Genomic DNA, 22716 nt, shown 5'->3' on the forward strand with positions numbered 1-22716 from the left:
TGTGGTAAAACTGAAATTCCTGGGGGTAATGGATGCAGGGCTGGAGGTGCACGTGAATCGGGTGCGCCACTGCACCTGGCGCCAGTGACCTCCAGCCCGGCGCACAGGGAGGCTCTAAGCCGGACGCCCGCTGAGATGTTATTACCCTGCAGCGCCGCGTTAGCCGGAGGCTGGAGTTCTCTTCTGAACTCCAGCTTCCGGCTCTCTCCATGCGCACTATGGGACAAACATCATGACGTCTCTCCCATAGTTCCGAGGAGCAGCCGGGTGGACAGGGCGGCGGCGGATGCAGGAGCGGGGATTAAGGTAAGTGGTTTTTTTTGTACAAGCGGCACTACAGGGGGATAACTATGGGGGTACTGCTACAGGGGCATAACTATGGGGGCACTGCTACAGGAGCATAACTATGGGGGCACTGCTACAGGGGCATAACTATGAGGGCACTGCTACAGGGGCATAACTATGAGGGCACTGCTACAGGGGCATAACTATGAGGACACTGCTACAGGGGCATAACTATGGGGGCACTGCTACAGGGGCATAACTATGAGGACACTGCTACAGGGGCATAACTATGGGGGCACTGCTACAGGGGCATAACTATGGGGGTGGCACTGCTACAGGGGCATAACTATGGGGGTGGCACTGCTACAGGGGCTTAACTATAGGGGCATTATATGGGGGCACTGCTACAGGGGCATAACTATGAGGACACTGCTACAGGGGCATAACTATGGGGGCACTGCTACAGGGGCATAACTATGGGGGCACTATTACAGGGGCATAACTATGGGGGCGGCACTGCTACAGGGGCTTAACTATAGGGGCATTATATGGGGGCACTACTACAGGGGCATAACTATGGGGGCACTGCTACAGGGGCATAACTATGAGGGCACTTCTACAGGGTCATAACTATGGGGGCACTGCTACAGGGGCATAACTATGGGGGCACTACTACAGGGGCATAACTATGGGGGCAGCACTGCTACAGGGGCTTAACTATAGGGGCATTATATGGGGGCACTACTACAGGGGCATTATATAGGGGCATAACTATGGGGGCACTACTACAGGGGCATTATATGGGGGCACTACTATATGATTTCCTTCCTTTCAAATCAAGGAGGTAACGTCGGCATATCTAAATATATTTTGGGGTAATAGGAAAAAAATTTCCCTGACCTCTGATCTAGAACCTTCTAGAAGATAATACCTGGAATCTGATTGGTTGCTATGGGCAACATCACTTCTTAAATAGAACTCCCATCTTAGTAAATTTACCCCTTACTGTCTCTCTCCTCTGTGTCATCACTGTCTGTCTCCTACTCCACCTTTTGATTGTAAGCTCTTATGAGCAGGGTTCTCTTCTCTAATGCTTTCCCTTACCTCACTTATGCCATCATCTCCCCACTGCAAACAATGGCATTACACCCTTGGGGTCAGCCTCTGCTTCTTAGCTGTGTATTATGACCGCGGATGCAGAAATGTTTATAAATCTTGTAGTCCACGTTCTGCAATGTTCTGTACTGTAAGGGGTAAATTTACTAAAGTGAGAGTTTTTAGAAGTGAGTTTTAAAAGTGATGTTGCCCATAGCAACTAATCAGATTGTACTTAACATTTAACTAGCACCTTCTAGAAGATAATAGCTAGAATCTGATTGGTTGCTATAGGCAACATCACTTTTAAAACTCACTTCTAAAAACTCTCACTTTAGTAAATTTACCCCTTTTTTTTTTCTTGTTGCTCATCCTGTTTCTGTACTTTGTGAGGCGATGCGGATCCCTTGTGTAACCATATGAATAAAGAATAATAAGAATAATAATAAAACATAGTAGAAAGTAAAATTCTGTTTAAAGAAGCTGGGTTGATTGTGGCATTCTGGTTTGGTAATAGTTAGTTGCACCTAATATTGCAGCCAAATGCAGGATGAGATATTTTACTGACCTTCATGAAGTTGAATATGTTCATTTAGGGAAGAGTTCCAGATTTAATATGTGGATTATGGAAAATTACATAATTTGTAAATTTTCGAAGATCAGTTATCAGTGGCGTCACAAGGGGGGATGCGGGCCGCATCTGGGTGTCACCCGCCGAGGGGTGACACCAAAGTGCCGACTCCTCAGTGACAGGAGCCGGGTGCTGCACTGTACAGCCATGGCCAAAAGTTTTGAGAAAGACACAAGTATTGGTTTCACAAAGTCTACTGCTTCAGGTTTTATGATAGCAATTTGCATATACTCCATGTCATGAAGAGTGATCAGATGAATTGCAATTAATTGCAAAGTACCCCTTTGCCATGACAATGCACTTAGGGCCTGATTCAGAGGCGCTCGCAAAAAGCGAGCGCTCGCTCTGAATCAGGGCGACCGCATGGTTTTTTTTGTTCGGCCTCCTGGCCGCTTGCTAAGCTGTGGGTGAACACCCACAGCTTTAGCGAGCGGCCAGATGATGGTCGCAATGGTCGCGACCATCTGGCTTGTGACGAGACCGTTGTGGTAGGGTCTCGGCCGTCGCAAGCCCCAGTGAGCTCGTGACTCGTGATGTCAGTGGGGACGCCCCCAAACGCATAGTGCTTGCGAGCGGGTCTGAATCAGGCCCTTAATTCCAAAAACAGCATTTCCACTGCATTTCAGCCCTACCACAAAAGGACCAGCTGACATCATGTCAGTGATTTTCTCGTTAACACAGGTGAGATTGTTGACGAGGACAAGGCTGGAGATCACTCTGTCATGCTGATTGAGTTTGAATAACAGACTGGAAGCTTTAAAAGGAGGGTGGATCTTGAAATCATTGTTCTTCCTCTGTTAACCATGGTTACCTGCAAGGAAACACGTGCAGTCATCACTGCTTTGCACAAAAAGGGCTTCGCAGGCAAGGATATTGCTGCTAGTAAGATTGCACCTAAATCAACCATTTATTGGATCACCAAAACTTCAAGAAGAGAGGTTCAATTGGTGTGAAGAATGGTTCAGGGTGCCCAAGAATGTCCAGCAAGCTCCAGGACCATCTCCTAATGTTGATTCAGCTGCGGGATCGGGGCACCACCAGTGCAGAGCTTGCTCAGGAATGGCAGCACAGTGAGGCAAAGACTTTTGGAGGATGGCCTGGTGTCAAGAAGGGCAGCAAAGAAGGCACTTCTCTCCAGGAGAAACATCAGGGACAGACTGATATTCTGCAAAAGGTACAAGGATTGGAGTGCTGAGGACTGGGGTAAAGTTCTTTTCTCTGATGAATCCTCTTTCAGATTGTATGGGGCATCTGGAAAAACGCTTGTCTGGAGAAAGAAAGGTGAGCGCTACCATCAGTCCTGTGTCATGCCGACAGTAAAGCATCCTGAGACTATTCATGTGTGGGGTTGCTTCTCAGCCAAGGGAGTGGGCTCACTCACAATTTTGCCTAAGAACACAGCCATGAATAAAGAATGGTACCAAAACATCCTCCAAGAGCAACTTCTCCCAACCATCCAAGAACAGTTTGGTGATGAACAATGCCTTTTCCAGCATGATGGAGAACCTTGCCATAAGGCAAAAGTGATAACTAAGTGGCTCGGGAAACAAAACATTGAAATTTTGGGTCCATGGCCAGGGAATTCCCCAGACCTTAATACCTTTAAGAACTTGTGGTCAATCCTCAAGAGGCGGGTGGACAAACGAAAACCCACAAATTCTGACAAACTCCAAGCATTGATTAGGCAAGAATGGGCGGCCATCAGTCAGAATGTGACCCCGAATTTGACTGCATGCCAGGGCGAGTTGCAGAGGTCTTGAAAAGAAGGGTCAACACTGCAAATATTGACTCTTTGCATAAACTTAATGTAATTGTCAATAAAAGCCTTTGACACTCATGAAATGCTTGTAATTATACTTCAGTATACCATAGTAACATCTGACAAAAAGGTATAAAAACACTGAAGCAGTTTTCTTTGTGAAAACCAATACTTGCGTCATTCTCAAAACTTTTGGCCAAGGCTGTAGCTTTATGTGCAGCACTCTGTTCCTGACACAGTGAGGGAGCCGGCACTGCAAAAAGACTGGTCCAGGGGGCCAGTCCGCATCTCCTGGACCCGTGGAGTGACTAAAATGGGGGAGTTTTGGGCTGCGAGGCCATGCCCCTACTCGCAAGGCCACGCCCTACTTGTAAGGCCACACCCCTTTTGTCATCGTTCAGCTTTGCCGTGTGCACTACAAGCCTGCTCCCACACTGGGTGTCACCTAGTGTGGGTAGGGGGCAGGCAGGCTTGTAGTGCACGCGGAAATGCTGAACACCAATAAAAGGGGCGTGGCCTTACAACTAGGGCCTGTCTGTTATTATCCAATAATTGCCATTGGATGCCTTTTACACCAACCGGGCGCACTTTATATTAAATGTACATTCATAGGGACAGATATACCAATATAGTAAAGACCTTAAAAAACAAAAATGTGAGGTATGAAATAAAGATAGCCTGATGTTTCATCACTTACATTACATAGGACTTAAATGAGACTCCAACATGCAGTATTTCAAGGCTCAAAGGGGAAAAGTGTAAAATAAAATTCATTAGTGGAGTGGTTCGAAAGAGTTTCTAAGTAGGTATCTGAAGAAATTACCATATTGAATTAGAGTAGAACTCAAATTGTTGACAGGTGCCGGATTCTATGTTATCTCAGGAAGGATAAGATACCAAGCTATATATATCTGGACTTGGATAGGAAATGCTGCTTTGGGATGTCACGCGTCTATTGTTTTCTGTAATAACACTCAGTAAAAAAGTGAATCAGAGCTTATCTGAATCCACCAGAGAAAAAACAAATAGCACCAGTCCCATTTTAACACATTTCATAATGGCGCTCTAAATGGTTTTAATTAGTCTTCCCCAGATGCCCTATTTAAACCACCACAACGAAACGCGTTGGCCTAGATCTGGGCTATTGCTGGTTCCTCTGGTGGATTCAGATAAGCACTGAGTCACTTTTTTATTGAGTGTCATTAAAGAAGATGTACTTGGATAAATCTGGTCTGAGGAGCTGTTTTAATTGGTATATCAGGTAAGCTGTGCTGTATATCTTTTTTTGGTTCAGGGCCCCTAAAGTTTATACATTTTTTCTCAATATTTGGTGTTATGCTGTCTTATTGCCTATTACATCATATGAAGCAAATTGGGGAAGGGCAAGCGCACATAGAGTTTAGTAGTGGCATGCACTATGTATAGCATGTTGCCCAGAGATGCAACTTAATTATGCGAGCCATCATGAGATACAAACCCCATCATATACAGGCCCCAGCATTACTGCCATCTACCCAATGACTTTCAAAACAATTATATTTTCAATCTTTACCTTATATAGATGGAAGAGGTTTCCTCCGTTGGCAGAAAGGAAGCCATTTTGTGTCCGATATCTAAGAAGAGAGTTGCTCTTCCACAGGGACAGGGGACTCTTGTTCGGCACGTGCCATAAACCCACATTATTAGCTGTGATATCATAATAACCTGGATTCTGAACACAAAGGAGTAAAAATAAATAAAAGCTAAACTAGAGTAATGTTTCCTACCAATAGAGAGATGTAATCAGGAATAATATAGCAACTACTAGCTTTTACATGCAGCTTCACCCACGATGAAATGGCTTCTGACAACATTTATTTGAGGTATTCTTGTTGTATTGCTTTGCATAAGGGCCCTGTCGTGAGAGTGGCCCAAGTGACCATCAGCACTATACATATACATAAGTATTCTGATTGGTTGCCAAAGAGACCTCATTCACAAATAAGTAGATCTCATTGTGACTGCAGGCGAGGGGGCAGGAAAGTCCTCATCCCCAGCCATAGTGAAATCTAGCACAAAATCTGTATTACTACAGAAAGACTGTAGTAATATTTCTGTCTCAGCATCTCCCTGTCGGTCCCGATTCCCATGGACTTGCAGAAATGGTCATGCGAGCCACATGCAGTCATCTGTTGTGCACCAGTGTTATAGAAAGAAGCTTTTAAACAACAGCTAGTTCTCTTTTAAAGTAATAACAGAATAATTTTTAAGTGTAAATCTAAATGAAACAGTTGTTACCTTGTAGTCATCACTGGTTGCTCCATCAGGTAACCCGAATGTGGCATAGTTTACCCAATTGCCATCTCCTTCTGGGTTATTTTCATTGTTCCCTTGTTGGCTGGACCAGCGGTCTCCTATTGTGCACTTTCCATTGATGTTGTTCTCATGGATACTTGCGACCAATGTCCAGCCTCCCCCATCAGTTGTCATGTCACAGAAGGTTTGGTAGGAAATGCCATGTTCAGTAGTCAAGGTATAAATTCCATCTGTGATCACAGAGACATAGAGGACTTAAAACCAATGCTATTGGTACATTAGATGTATTAGAATAGGATGTTTCCAGCTTGAGTTATGGATATTACAAATTGGGTACCGCATTTTACTGTTAAAGAGACAGCCTTTTATTACTATTTTTTGTATGATTTTTATTTTGTCATCTCGCTGTTAATTATGTTTCAATAACATCTTCCTGTTAAAACTGGTAATATTTTGGTTTGTAGCATTTAAATTTGTATTTACCCAAATACCAAGTAGTGCATAGTACTGTATATCCGGAGCCTTGATTTGATGAATTGCACCAAGGATGGCTATGAAAGGATCTTTCTCCACGATTTTCGTCTGCCATAGAAACTTGGCTAGGTAGGGTTTCAGGTGGTGTCTTGCTGTACCTCTGTGCTGTTTTTTTGTTGTGCCACTTGGCTGAACCCCACAGTCTTTCTATGTGCTGTGTGAGAGAGCCGCTGTCCGGGTCGACAAAATGGTACCTGTGATTTACCCGGAGGTGCTTGAAACCTGATTCTTCTAGTCCCTTGGTCTTGTAACCGCACTAGGAATCTGAATAAATGATGGAGCCCCCGACTATTTTGTCAACAATGACCGATAACAGGGTTTTGGTGCATCTGACCGGCAACTCAACCAGGAAGGCATTACAGTTAACCCCTTGCCTGGCGTGGTCGCATGAGATGCAACCGTGCCAAACTGTGCTTTCCCTGACATGGTCGCATCTCATTTGTGTATGTAGTATATATATATATATATATATATATATTTATATATATATATATAAGGAAGAGAGAATAGGCACTCACCATTCAGTAGAAGAAATCTTTAATAACTCACATATATTGCATGATGAAATCGACGTTTCGGTCCTACCAGGACCTTTGTCAAGACAGAGACAATCGCCACAAAGCTACCACCAACAAGACACACATATATACAAATAGGCCCTGATTCAGAGCCGGACGCAAGTGGCTGCTCGTTCGCTCCGAGCGATGTTTGCCCAACTGCGCATGCGTACGGATCGTAATACGCATGCGCGAACCACTCAGTGCGGCCGAAATTCATGTGCTCGCAAAATAGCGAATGCCTGATAATTTGAGTGACAGAAAGAGGCGTATGTGGGTGGTAACAGGGGAAGGTGCTTGAAAACGGGGACTGGAGATCCGATCGCAGGCGTGCCTAAAGGTCAAAACGGGCGTTTTATGGGTGTGCATATTTAAAACAGCAGCGTCATTGACCACGTCACTGGGTTATTTTAGAGCCAGAACTGCTCGCAAAATTGTGGTAGCAAAAACCAACCACAAGAATAGTGAGCAGCTCATACCCTGGTCGATGTACTCGATTAATCTAATAAATAGCAGACATGACGTAGGAAGCGAGCGGCCAGGGGGCGTAGTTTCCCAAAAAACGACCGCAAGTTTTGTACGCTCGTTCAGACCTAGAGGCGTGAACAGACCGCAAACAGCGAACGGTTCATTTGAATAGCCACCCCTATTTTCTTGACGAGCGAGCGCAAATAGCGTCCGGCTTTGAATCAGGCCCATAGTCCAGAAAGCTGCACTCACTGTAATAGAAACTCCAATTGTGGGGTGCTCCATTAAAGACATTAAAAGTCCCAAATTTATATATAGTCCAAATAAATGGAATAGGCACTCACCAGTCAGTTGAAAAAGGTTTTGAATCACTAACATGATTTAAAAACCATTGTTTTAAATCATGTGAGTGATTAAAAACCTTTTTCAACTGACTGGTGAGTGCCTATTCCATTTATTTGGACTATATATATATATATATATATATATATATATATATATACTGTATATATATATATATATATATATATATATATATATATATATATTAGAGGTGAGCGGGTTCGGATTTCCGAAATCCGAACGCCCCCGCCCGAGTCCCCTCGATCTGGGAACCGAGTCAGGCTTGGGTTTTCCCGCTGTACTGTACTGTTGTGATAATAAATAAAAATAACTATATCAGTAGTCCACTACTTATATAGTTATATACATTACAATACTGGGCTGGCTGGCTACTGTGAAGAGGGAGGGGGCTGGGAGCTGTTGCTGACCCTGGCTGGCTGGCTACTGTTGTCCATATACAGAGGGGCTGGCTGGCTACTGTTGTCCATATAGGGGCTGGCTGGATGTAGTGCTGTGTTCAGGGGGTGCTCGTCCTTCAGGGGTGCTCTCTTCAACTACCACCACCAGTTTTAAAAAAATATATATTTTTATTTTCTGTGTGCGTGCCGTGTTAGCCAGCCACACTTGTCATCGGCGTAGGGGTGCGCAGGGGTGCTGTGCTCCTATCAAGGGGCTTCTGCCTAAAAATACAAATACATTTTACAGGTGCTGACCTGTGTGTTGTGGTGTAGGCCGCTGCTCTTCTTCAATTTTGTACAGGTGCTGTCCTGTGTGGTGCAGGGTAACGCTGCCCTTCAAAAAAACAAAACCTTTTACAGGTGCTGTCCTGTGTGGTGAAGGGGTACGCTGCCATTCAAAAAAAAAAAAAAACTTTTACAGGGGTTATTCACGCCATAAAAATAATGGAGGATAAAATAGGGGAAGATCAAGAACCACTTCCTCCTAGTGCTGAAGCTGCTGGCACTATTCATGACATAGACAATAAAATGCCATCAACGTCTGCCAAGGCCGATGCCCAATGTCATAGTAGAGGGCATGTAAAATCCAAAAAGCCAAAGTTCAGTAAAATTACCTTAAAAAATAAATTGAAATCGTCTGAGGAGAAACGTAAACTTGCCAATATGCCATTTACAACACGGAGTGGCAATGAACGGCTAAGGTCCTTCCCTATGTTCATGACTAGTGGTTCAGCTTGACATGACGATGGTAGCCCTCCTCCAAGAAAAATAAAAAGAGTTAAGCTGACAAAAGCACAGCAAAGAACTGTGCATTCTAGGAAGATATCACAAATTCCCAAGGAGAGTCCAAGTGTGGCGGTGCCGGCGGTTGCGATGCTTGACCTTCCCAACACTGGACGGGAAGAGGTGGCTCCTTCCACCATTTGCACGCCCCCTGCAAGTGCTGAAAGGAGCACCCATTGTCCAGTTGCTGATATTCAAATTGAAGATGTCACTGTTGAAGTACAACAGGATGAAGATATTGGTGTAGCTGGCACTGAGGAGGAAGTTGACGAGGAGGATTCTGATGGAGATGTGGTTTGTTTAAATCAGGCACCAAGGGAAAGTGTTGTTGTCCGTGGGATGAAAAAAACCATCACGGTCATGCCTGGGCAGAAGACCAAACATTCCACCTCTTTGGTCTGGAAATATTTCTATCCAAATCCGGACAACAACTGTCTTGCCATATGTTGCGTATGTAAAGGTGTAATAAGTAGGGGTAAGGATGTTAACCACCTAAGAACATTCTCCGTTATATGTCACCTGCAGCGCGCTCATAAAAAGTTACTGCCAAGTTCAGAAACTGTGGCTAAGACCGTAAGCAGTCCAGGGACACCTAAATCCCTTTGTCCTGTTGTATCCAAGCGGCTGCAAACCACACCGTCAACTCCCTCCTCATCAATTTCCTCCTCAATCAGGACTGGAAGCAGTGGCGGTTCTAGGGGCAGGCTAACAGGGCCGTCACCCGGAGTGCCGGCCCCTAGAGGGCGCCACTGAGTCCCCAGGTGCAAAAAAAAAATCCCTAGCCGCCGCAGGGAGGCTCCATTTGCCGGGCGCCCCCTGATATTTGTTGATTAGACAAAATTAATTATCAATTCTTCCAGGAAGACCAACCTCCAGAAAGTACAGAGGGACTTGTGGTGGTGGATTCCAGCAGGAACGAATTAATACTCTGTGAAGATGAGGATGTACACAACACTGAAGAGGGTGAGGAATCGGAGGATGAGGAGGATGAGGATGACATCTTGCCTCTGTAGAGCCAGTTTGTGCAGGGACAGATTAATTGTCAGCTTGTTTTGTGGGGGCCCAAACGAACCAATCATTTCAGCCACAGTCGTGTGGCAGACCCTGGCGCTGAAATTATTGGTTTGTTAAAGTGTGCATGTCCTGTTTATACAACATCGGGTGGATGGGAGTGCCCAAGGACAATTCCATCTTGCACCTCTTTTTTTTCTTTGCAGTATGTACTCTTTGGGGCCTAGTTTTTCAAACTGCCATCCTGTCTGCCACTGCAGTGCCACTCCTAGATGGGCCACATGTTTGTGCCGCCCACATGTGTCGCTTAGCATAGTCATCCAGCTACCTCGGTGCCACCTTTTGGCCTAAAAACAATATTGAGAGGTGTGAGGTGTTCAGAATAGACTGGAAATGAGTGGAAATGAATGCTATTGAGGTTAATAATAGTGTAGGAACAAAAAAAAATAATTCTGTGATTTTTAGCTGTTTTTTATGCTTTTTTCCAAAAAAATACAGATCCAAAACACAAAACTAGAGATGAGCGGGTTCGGATCTCAGAGATCCGAACCCACCCGAATTTCGGGGATCCAGGGCGATCCGAACACAGATCCCTGACCCGAGGCAAAACCTCGCGACCCATCTGTCGAGTTGCAAGGTTTTGTTTTGAGCGGGCTTAACGCTGATTGGCTGAGAGAGCCGTCTGTCACGGCTCTCAGCCAATCAGCATTAAGCCCATTGAAAACAGCACAAAAGAGGAAAAGAAGATGGCGCCCGCCATCCCCCACCGCCTGACACTGTCGGCAACCCCCGCTGCCGACACTGCCGGCACCCCCACTGGCAGCATCCCCCGCTGCCAACACCACTGCTGCCGACACTCCTGCACTACTGCCCAACGTACTGAGGACACCGTTAGCGACCCCCACACTGCCGACACTCCCATGCTGAGGACACCGCCAGCACCCCTGCACTGCCGACACAGTCAGAAAACCTGCACTGAGGACACTGCTGGCAACCCCGCACTACCGACACAGCCAGCAAACCTGCAATGAGGACACCGCTGGCACCCCCGCACTGCCGACACAGCCAGCAAACCTGAACTAAAGACACCGCTGGTACCCCCACACTGCCGACACAGCCAGCAAACCTGCACTAAATACACCGCTGGCACCCCCGCACTGCTGACACAGCCAGAAAACCTGCACTAAAGACACCGCTGGCACCCTCGCACTGCCGACACAGCCAGCAAACCTGCACTAAGACACCGCTGGCACCCCCGCACTGCCGACATCACTGGTACCCTTCACTGAGGACACTGCCAGCACCACAGCACTGCCATTCCAGGTACTGAGGACACCGTCAGCATCCCCGCTCTGCCGACACTGCTGTCACAGGAAGTGCACTATTGGTGTATCCAACCCACACTGTATAACACACTGTATCCGTGTTGGAAATTACCAAACTGAACTGCCACATGTTAGTGCCGCCCACTGTGTCACTAAGCTTAGTCAGCCAGCTAGCTGGATGCAACCTTTTGGCCTTAAATAAATGAAGCAAATAATATTGTGAGGTGGTCAAAAATTTATTGGAAATTACTGGAAATAAATGTTATTGAGGTTAATTATACTGTAGGAACAAAAACAGACCCATTTTATGTGATTTTAGCTGTTTTTATGATTTTTTTAAGAAAAAAATCCAGATCCAAAACCAAAACACGAAAACAAAACATGGAGGTGAGGTTTTGGCAAAACCAATCCAGATCCAAAACCAGGGTAGGTCCAGATCCAAAACCAAAACCAAAACACGGGGGTCGGCGCACATCTCTACACAAAACCCAAAACTAGAGATGAGCGGGTTCGGTTCTCAGAGAACCGAGCCCACCCGAATTTAGCATATCCGAGTCGGATCCAAACAGGCTCGGAGGTTCCCGCCTTACTCGGTTCTCGAAACCAAAGCAAAACCATAGAGACGGAAATCTCGCGGTTCGCAAGCTTTCGTCTCTATGATCAATGTAGTATATAGGGACCACGCGACAGACGCCATTTCACTCTGGCTGTGAGACTGAACAGGGAGGGTGGGTAGTGTAGGGCTGGGAGAGGTGCTGGTGCTATCTGTTGTGTCCTGGGCTGGTGACTGCTGATCCATTCTAGCCTGTGGTCACGGTGCTGTCACTGTCACTGTGCTGTCTGCTGATCCATTCTGGTCTCTGGTCACGGTGCTGTCACTATCACTGTGCTGTCTGTGCTGATCCATTCTGGTCTCTGGTCACGGTGCTGTCACTGTGCTGTCTGGTGATCCATCTGGGCTGTCTGCTGTGTCGGGCTTGTGCTATGTCCATCTCTGGGCCCAAGTTCTGGACTCCAAAAAAAAAAAAAAAATCAAAGTGTCTTTAAAGTTTTTATATTTTTCTGTGTGTGCATGCGCCGTTAACAGGCTTAACCACAGTAGCGCACAAGAGCCAGCCAGCAACGCACGTTGCAACCTTGTGCTGCCCGACTACAGTCGTTCTTAAAAAAAACAAAACAATAAAAGTGTCATACTTTTTTCTTGTTTGTGTGGGTGGGTTTTCGCCATAACCGGAGTAGTGCACAAGATCCAGCCAGTAACCCAAGTTGCAACCTTGTGCTGCCTGACTCCAGTCGTGATCAATCGTTACTCTGGGGCCAAGTTCTTCTGGAGCTGACAAAAAATATAAATCATCATTTGTCGTTTTTCTAATATTTTTGTGTGTCCGCACGACTGCACGTGTGTGAATTTTGTAACCGCACCTTGGCTACACTATTAGTGATTGTGACACTGCTTGTAGACTGCAGAAAAAATATGGAGGGCTGTCACATGACAGGAGAGCAAGGCCAAGAACCACATGTTTTAGCTGCCGCCAGCAGTGCAAGGCCGTCAACTTCCTCGACCTCTAGGAAGGCCCATGCACCAGGGCTTAAGTCACGCCATCGATATGGTAAAGCAGGTTTTATTGAAATTAAGAAAAAATTTTTTAAAGGAAATTTGACTTTAGATAAACAAAAAATTGGCAATATGCCATTTGTGAGCGGGGTCATTAGCATAGGGCCTGGTCCGGCCCGAAATCCAGGGCCCCCTGGACCGGCAGTTCGGGCAGCGCGGTGCGGCGGCGGGAGACGGGGCTGGACAAGTTTGCATCTGAAAAGATTCAAGCTCGTCCAACCACCAGCGCGGATTTTGAATTTGGCGCCGCTTGCGAGCCAGTAATGACTCGTGGGCGGCCAGCCAATCCGAGTCTGGCACGGCGAGCCAGTTGTGGCTCGCCGCATCATGGCTCCGCCCCCTCGCGGCTCCATATATTAGGCACTGCTGAGCGGGGCGAGTCAGTCCGTCGCCGGAGAGCAAGCCAAGAAGACTGTCCGCGGAGAAGAAGAGTTCCAGAGGTGCCGGAAAACGCCGGAAGACGCCGTGCTCAACCCCTGAAGACGGAAGCGCTGTTGCTGGAGCAGGAAACGGCGGCGGGCGGCGGGCAGCAGAGCCGAAGCTGAGGACCGGAGAGCTCTGCAGTGGAGGGAAGTTAAAGAGCTTATCGAAGTTCCCCACTGCAGGCTCTCCCAACGGACAGGGTAGGCGGCCGTGGGCCACCTTTACGTATATATAAAATCAAAAAGGTCCTCTGTTGTCGGGCTTAAGGCCCGTGGGTACAATCAGGCACTAGGCCTGTGGCCACGTAGGAGGGGCACAAGGCCCCGGGGGTAGCAGGGGGCATTAGGCCCTACAGGGAATTCTTAGGCCCCATTGTCAGCAACCTGAGCACTAGGCCCAGGTTGTTTGGGCTCAAGTAGGCGGGCACCAGCTAGGCCAGAGGCAGCCCTGCATATAAGGTGGTCTGGGCATTAGGCCCAGACCACTAAACAATCTTCAGAGGCAGGCCTGTATATAAAGTGGTCAGGGCATTAGGCCCAGGTCACTGAACGACCCTCAGAGGCAGTCCTGCCATATAAGGTGGTCTGGGCATTAGGCCCAGTTCACTAAAAGACCACTAGACTCACCAGAGGCGGCCCAGCTTTAAAGTAATCTGGGCGTTAGGCCTAGATCCCTAGGGATCGGCCGAAGGAAGGTGGGTCTAAATTGAAAGGTGTTCTGGCAAGAACCGAAGCGATCATTCACAGGTCGGTGGGCCTGCGCAGCAGAGTGACGGGCGCTTGAGGTCTGGACCACTGGGTACCGAGTGCTGTTAGGTGGTTTGCGGAATAAAGTAATCCGAGTAGTAGACTCGGGTCACCTGCTTTAGCCCCAGCTGGGTGGGGTTGGATACTGGGCATAGGATATTGAGTAGGCCCTCCTCGGGAGTCAGTGCAAGGGGCTGTGCGGCTCCGGTGCTGAACCCCTGTAGGGGGAATTTTGAAGATTCAGCCTAGTGGATCAAGGCACAGACAGGGCCGGCCGGGAAGAGAAAGAGAGGGACAGCTGTAACGAGAGTGTTTCCGCTATAGGTGTATTGTTCCCAAGCCTAATTCATATAGTGTATAAGAAAACGTTGATTTGTTGGTTGCCCTGAATCTTCTCGTTATTATAACAGAGAGTTTACGGAGGAAGTTTCTGGAAATGAAGTTCAAGCTTCCAGGCATACGATCAGGTAACCCAGTTGGTACAGCATTGTATGTGTGTTTTGTCCGTGAAGGAAGGGGGATTGTTTTGTTTGATTTTCAGGGGCGGCGGACGACTCGTCAAGGGGACAAGAGGTCTTGTGTGAGTATCTCTCAGTGTCTGTCTGCCTTTCATTGGAGCGTCAGTTAGGGGATCTCTTACAACAGTGAGAGATCCAAACCTTCTATACTTTCTCTTCCTCTGTCTGTCCTTCCCTTGAGCACCGGTTAGGGGATCTCGCACAACGATGGGAGATCCATATTACACCTGAGTGTGTGAGCACTATATAGGTGAAAACTGGGTAGCTGAGGCCCCGTGCCAATGATGACCATTCACCAAACCGGTGAAGGTCGCGTTCATCCCTAGCGGTTATTGTGTCACCAAGCATAGGAGGATTGTTATTGAATACCCCATTCTCTTACAGCTTCAGGCTGGTTTGAACCTGATACTTAAACGGTGAAGAGGATCCGGACCGTAGACCAGTTGGCAATTTGGGAACGAAGGCTCTAGGACTCTGCCGTGGGAAAGTGGTGAGTGTTGGCTAACGAGCTTTCGCTGCTTTTCACATTTGGCGTAGTCGGCAGGATGTCAGACGACGAAGAGACTAGGGGGGCAGCTGGACGGGTCAACATAGGCCCTGCCCTTGCTCATTTGCCTTGGTACGATGGCCACAATTTACAGTTGGAAGATTGGAAATCGCGTCTCGAAGGAATTGCCCTCCTATATAAGGTGTCTCTGGAGTCAAAACTCCAATTGGCTCTGAACTCTCTCGAAGGGGAAGCCAGACGTACTATGCTTTTGAGACCGGAAGAAGATCGCGATTCCCTGAAAAAGGTACTGAAGATTCTGGGGGATCTCTATGGGAATACCTCATCGGCTGGTACCCTGCGACAATGGTTGTTTGCCCGATTCCAGAGAGAGGATGAGTCCATTCCTCAGTTTGCTAACGCACTTCAAGAATTGATGGGCGAATTTAGAAGGCGCGATCCGGATGGGATGGGTGCGCTTCCAAATACCAGCCAGATGTTACGAGACCAATTTGCAATGGGGTTGAGGAATGTCCCGCTGCGACAGATTTTGTTGGATAAAATCACGCAAGACGACAAACTGACCTTTCACCAGATACAGATAGACGCCGTGTCCAGGGACCGAGATGCAAATTTTGGTCCATATGCTGTCACTCCAATGTGGGTACATCCGACGTCTGCTCCCGTGATGGGCCGGGAGACCAACTCTTTGGAAACATGCGTTCAAGACCTTAAAGCAGCATTTTCTAAGGCAACCCAAGAATTGAAAGAAGAAGTTTCCCGGCTAAGAGAGGAAGTATACCGGCAAAGAGGCCACAGAGCTGAAGAAGAGTACCGACCCAGAGAGTCAGACGGATCCAGAGGAAGAGGTGTTGGGGTTAGACAAGGAGGAACTAGGGGCCCCCGATGCTACCGTTGCAATCGGCTTGGACACATTGCCCGGAATTGTACCGAGGCAATTTCTGAGCCTCAGTTAAACTAGAATCCCTCGCGGTAAGGGGACCACCTGCGGGGGAGTTACTTGGAGAGATAGCCATTGTCAACTCGGCTGAATTGGTAGGGGAGTGTCCCATTGTTGTTGGATGCCTTGGGGGAAAAAATCAACAGTGTTTGTTGGATACAGGATCTCAGGTGACCACCATGTCCGAGGACTGTTTCTTGAAACATTATTCTCACCTGAAGGAATCTGTTTTGGAGAGTTGGGTCACTCTCACCGCAGCTAACAACCTCCCCATTCCGGTGGTGGGGGTTGTCTGGATGGAAATAGAAGTTTGTGGCCGAAAGTTGGGGAAGAAAGGTATCCTTGTGGTCGGTAGCGCAGGTTTGAGTCATGGACCGGTGATCCTTGGTATGAACGTATTGAAAGACCTGGATCAAATTTTGTTTCAAGACAATGGTCCTCGGTACTGGAGACATTTGGGGGTCCAACGACTGGTTTAACAAACCTTTCAACAGGTGGGACAGCGATGTGGGGCCCAGGGGAAAGGAAAGGAATCTTTGGGCCTCATCAAAACCAGCCATCGGCAACGAATAGATCTACCCCCTCGTCAGGAGATAGTACTCCCCCTGGAGGTGCGTACCCATCAGCGATTGGACGGGTTCGAGGTAATGATAGAACCCACAGGCTTCTTCGGAATAGAGTCCGGAATAGTTCTGGATAGAACTTTGTCAGTAGTCAAGGAAGGGAAGGTGTTGGTCCGGATATGTAACTTAGGGGAACAAATTCAGCATGTCCCCGCAGGAGCTATAATTGGCCGAGTGGTAGCTATTGATGGTGATGGTGTTCGCAGAGGCCAAAGTATTTTGCTTCAGTCAGAAGCCACTGAATCATAGACCATGAGGAAGAACCAAGTATAGAGTGGAACAGAGGGATAATAAGGGAGCAGATGGATGTCTCGCTAGCTGACTGTGACTCCGATACTGTGCGGAAGTTGGACCAGATGCTGTGGAGACGTCGGAAAGCTTTTTCGAGACATGAGGAAGATTTTGACTACGCGGAAGATTTACAACATGAGATTCGCACTGGAGACACCTTACCCATTCGCGAAAGATACTGGCCTATTCCCCCAAAGCTTTACCAGGAGGTCAAGACAATGCTTCGACAGATGCTGGATAATGAAGTGATTCAGGAGAGTAAGAGTCCATGGGCCGCCCCCATAGTGTTGGTTAGGAAGAAGGATGGGAGCATCCGTTTTTGTGTGGACTACCGGAGGCTGAACAGTTGCACCGTACGGGATGCCTACCCTCTACCTCGGATTGAGGAGTCCCTGGCGGCATTAGGCGAGGCCAAGTTTTTTTCCACCTTAGACTTGGCCAGCGGATACTGGCAAGTACCGGTTGCCACACAAGATCAAGAAAAGACTGTGTTCATTACACCCATGGGACTTTTCGAGTTTTGCCGCATGCCATTCGGGCTCACCAATGCCCCGGCAACCTTTCAGAGGATGATGGAGCGGTGTCTGGGAGATTTGAATTTCGAAACCCTCCTGATTTATCTACACAACATTATTGTGTATTCCGCCACTGTGGATGAACATTTAGCTAGTTTGGAGGTGGTCCTGCAGCGCCTGGAGGGATATGGGTTGAAGGTCAAACCTCGGAAATGTCACATACTAAAGACCAGTCTGGAGTATTTAGGGCATGTGGTGTCACGTGATGGGGTGCATCCAACACTAAGTAAAATTGCAGCTGTGCAAGAATGGAAGACACCCCGTACAGTGACAGAGTTACGAGCATTCCTAGGGTTGGTCGGTTATTACCGACGTTTCATCAAGGATTTTGCTAAGATTGCTGAGCCACTCCACGCCCTATTGTGAGGGGTGGCCACGACTCAGAAAACTCAAGCAGTGGCGTGGGGCGTATCCCAAAAAGCGGCCTTTGTGTGCTTAAAGCAAGCTCTCACAGAAGCCCCCATATTGGCCTATGCCAATTTTGAGACACCATTTGTTTTGTATACTGATGGGAGCTTACAAGGCCTAGGGGCCGTACTCGCTCAGGTTCAGGATGGCCAGGAGCGAGTGATTGCCTACGGGAGTCATAGTTTGAGAGAGACAGAGAGGAACCCAGACAACTACAGTTCCTTCAAGTTGGAATTATTGGCCGTAGTCTGGGCTGTGACCTAAAAATTTGCTGAATATCTGACAGCCACACATGTAGATATCTTTACTGACAATAACCCTCTAGCCTATTTGGGGACTGCCAAGCTTGGGGCCCTGGAGCAACGCTGGGTAGCCCGGTTAGCTAAGTTTTCCTATACCATTCGTTATCGGCCAGGAAAAAGTAACGGAAATGCTGATGCTTTATCTCGGTTCCCTGTAGAAGTCCCTGGGACACCGGGGGATGAAGACTGGGAAGAGGTAGAAGTCCCTGATCTGACACGTGTGAGGAAATCGGGGATGAAGGGTGATCGGAATGTCAAGCAGAGTGCCACGATACTCCGGAATACCGAACAAAACTCGGCACGCGAGCAGCAGGAGAACCCACAGGCTTCTTCGGAATAGAGTCCGGAATAGTTCTGGATAGAACTTTGTCAGTAGTCAAGGAAGGGAAGGTGTTGGTCCGGATATGTAACTTAGGGGAACAAATTCAGCATGTCCCCGCAGGAGCTATAATTGGCCGAGTGGTAGCTATTGATGGTGATGGTGTTCGCAGAGGCCAAAATATTTTGCTTCAGTCAGAAGCCACTGAATCATAGACCATGAGGAAGAACCAAGTATAGAGTGGAACAGAGGGATAATAAGGGAGCAGATGGATGTCTCGCTAGCTGACTGTGACTCTGATACTGTGCGGAAGTTGGACCAGATGCTGTGGAGACGTCGGAAAGCTTTTTCGAGACATGAGGAAGATTTTGACTACGCGGAAGATTTACAACATGAGATTCGCACTGGAGACACCTTACCCATTCGCGAAAGATACTGGCCTATTCCCCCAAAGCTTTACCAGGAGGTCAAGACAATGCTTCGACACATGCTGGATAATGAAGTGCTTCAGGAGAGTAAGAGTCCATGGGCCGCCCCCATAGTGTTGGTTAGGAAGAAGGATGGGAGCATCCGTTTTTGTGTGGACTACCGGAGGCTGAACAGTTGCACCGTACGGGATGCCTACCCTCTACCTCGGATTGAGGAGTCCCTGGCGGCATTAGGCGAGGCCAAGTTTTTTTCCACCTTAGACTTGGCCAGCGGATACTGGCAAGTACCGGTTGCCACACAAGATCAAGAAAAGACTGCGTTCATTACACCCATGGGACTTTTCGAGTTTTGCCGCATGCCATTCGGGCTCACCAATGCCCCGGCAACCTTTCAGAGGATGATGGAGCGGTGTCTGGGAGATTTGAATTTTGAAACCCTCCTGATTTATCTACACAACATTATTGTGTATTCCGCCACTGTGGATGAACATTTAGCTAGTTTGGAGGTGGTCCTGCAGCGCCTGGAGGGATATGGGTTGAAGGTCAAACCTCGGAAATGTCACATATAAAGACCAGTCTGGAGTATTTAGGGCATGTGGTGTCACGTGATGGGGTGCATCCAACACCAAGTAAAATTGCAGCTGTGCAAGAATGGAAGACACCCCGTACAGTGACAGAGTTACGAGCATTCCTAGGGTTGGTCGGTTATTACCGACGTTTCATCAAGGATTTTGCTAAGATTGCTGAGCCACTCCACGCCCTATTGTGAGGGGTGGCCACGACTCAGAAAACTCAAGCAGTGGCGTGGGGCGTATCCCAAAAAGCGGCCTTTGTGTGCTTAAAGCAAGCTCTCACAGAAGCCCCCATATTGGCCTATGTCAATTTTGAGACACCATTTGTTTTGTATACTGATGGGAGCTTACAAGGCCTAGGGGCCGTACTCGCTCAGGTTCAGGATGGCCAGGAGCGAGTGATTGCCTACGGGAGTCATAGTTTGAGAGAGACAGAGAGGAACCCAGACAACTACAGTTCCTTCAAGTTGGAATTATTGGCCGTAGTCTGGGCTGTGACCTAAAAATTTGCTGAATATCTGACAGCCACACATGTAGATATCTTTACTGACAATAACCCTCTAGCCTATTTGGGGACTGCCAAGCTTGGGGCCCTGGAGCAACGCTGGGTAGCCCGGTTAGCTAAGTTTTCCTATACCATTCGTTATCGGCCAGGAAAAAGTAACGGAAATGCTGATGCTTTATCTCGGTTCCCTGTAGAAGTCCCTGGGACACCGGGGGATGAAGACTGGGAAGAGGTAGAAGTCCCTGATCTGACACGTGTGAGGAAATCGGGGACGAAGGGTGATCGGAATGTCAAGCAGAGTGCCACGATACTCCGGAATACCGAACAAAACTCGGCACGCGAGCAGCAGGAGGACCCCGGATTCAGAGCTATTATGCAGTGGAAGGAAGATGGTCACTGGCCCAGCAAATGGGAAAGGAGTAGGCTTACTCCTTTCTGTCAGAAGCTGCTGCGTAAGTGGGACCGACTCAAGATTTGTGCAGGTACTCTCCGGCATCGCACCTACCTTAGTTCGGAGCATCGGTTTGTAGAGCAGATAGTGGTACCAGAAGCATTGGTCCAACCACTGATTGAAAACGCACACCAAGAAGGAGCACACTTGGGCAGTGAGAAGACCTATCAATGGTTGCGACGTCAGTATTTTGCACCTCAAATGCAGAACATGGTCGTTCGGGTCTGTCGGGAGTGTAGACGCTGTGGAGTGGTCAAACCCTCGGAACAACATGCGCCTATTCAGACCATCTGTACAAATCGACCATTAGAGTTATTAATGATAGATTATGTGCTGATTGGAGAGTCTGTTAGTGGTCATCAATACGCTTTGGTAATGACGAACCACTTCACGAAGTTTACTGTGGTAGTGCCAACCCGTGACCAGACGGCTGAGTCGGCTACCAAAGCGATTGTAGAAAATTTTATACGGCAATATGGGTGTCCCGAAAGGATACATTCAGATCAGGGAGCCTGTTTTCAAGGGCGGCTAATGGAACGTCTGTGCCAACTGTACGGGCTACAAAAGTCCCGTACAACTCCATACCACCCTCAGGGTAATGGGGCCTGTGAAAGGTTCAACCGGACCTTGCTACAGATGCTCCGAACCCTGGAAGAAACAAAAAAGCGGAGGTGGCCTGAACATGTGCAAGAATTGGTTTGGGCCTACAATAATAGGGTGCATAGTACTACCGGCTTTTCTCCTTTCTTTTTGTTGTTCGGTCAGCCGGGCCGGGAAGTTCAGGATTTAGTATTAACCGAGTCCGATGATAGGGAGGGATCACTTCCTACAGGTTGGGTGGAGGAACATCGGCGGCGTCTGAAAATTTCTCATGATGTGACGGAAAAGATGATAGCCGACAATAGACGTACCCCGGCTGGGGCGCGAGGGGTTGAGCCGTTTTCCATAGGCCAACGGGTCCTGGTCCGTATGCCTCGTCTGGGGGGTAAATTATCTGAGCGTTGGGAAGTTTTACCTTATGTGATCAGATGCCGTTTGTCAGCGGAAGGACCGGTCTATCAGGTGGAATCCACTGATGGTCTGGGGCGATTGCGGACTCTTCATCGGGACATGTTACGTCCCTGCCTTTTCCCAACTTCAGCAGAAAGGGACCTTATACCTGACTTCGTTCAGGATGACTCGCGTAATGAGGAGACCACGTTGTCAACTCCGGCCCGAATGGGCAACCTTGAAGAAGAGTGGTGGACACCAGCAGAAATTCCTACTGTGAATGAAGTCGACGATGTTCCAGAGGCGGCGGATGTAACACCCTTACCTAGACGTTCTCAACTATTCAATCGTGGCATGCCTGGGCCTCGATATGCCGATCCCGACTTTGTCTGGTCTCAGACCTCCTTTGTAGGAACTACAAAGGACACAGGGGGTGGAAATGTGAGCGGGGTCATTAGCGTAGGGCCTGGTCTGGCCCGAAATCCAGGGCCCACTGGACCGGCAGGTGTAGGCGGCTCGGGCAGCGCGGTGCGGCGGCGGGAGACGGGGCTGGACGAGCTTGCATCTGAAAAGATTCAAGCTCGTCCAACCACCAGCTCGGATTTTGAAATTGGCGCCGCTTGCGAGCCAGTAATGGCTCGTGGGCGGGCAGCCAATCCGAGTCTGGCACGGCGAGCCAATTGTGGCTCGCCGCGTCATGGCTCCACCCCCTCGCAGCTCCATATATTAGGCGCTGCTGAGCGGGGCGTGTCAGTCTGTCGCCGAAGAGCAAGCCAAGAAGACTGTCCACGGAGAAGAAGAGTTCCAGAGGCGCCGGAAAATGCCGGAAGACGCCGTGCTCAACCCCTGAAGACGGAAGTGCTGTTGCTGGAGCAGGAAGACTTAGAGGCGTAAACAGACTGCAATGTGCGAACGGATCATTTGAATAGCCACCCCTTGTTTTTGAACGAACGACCGCA

At 48.2% G+C, this 22716-nt stretch overlaps 1 protein-coding gene across 1 annotated transcript in view; it reads right to left on the minus strand.

The window, feature by feature from the left end:
• The window catches only part of LOC148543379 (intelectin-1-like), a 64085-nt gene that overhangs the window by 22226 nt on the left and 19143 nt on the right, over window positions 1–22716 (minus strand). Inside the window, exons 4-5 of the mRNA XM_088473257.1 lie at window positions 6048–6295; window positions 5323–5481 (exon numbers count right to left, since the gene is read on the minus strand). Coding sequence (XP_088329383.1) covers window positions 5323–5481; window positions 6048–6295 — 407 coding nt within the window. The remainder of the gene's footprint in view (window positions 1–5322; window positions 5482–6047; window positions 6296–22716) is intronic.

Source organism: Taudactylus pleione, unplaced genomic scaffold, assembly GCF_031769625.1.
Source record: "Taudactylus pleione unplaced genomic scaffold, aTauple2 ptg000004l, whole genome shotgun sequence".
Lineage (NCBI taxonomy): Eukaryota > Metazoa > Chordata > Amphibia > Anura > Myobatrachidae > Taudactylus > Taudactylus pleione.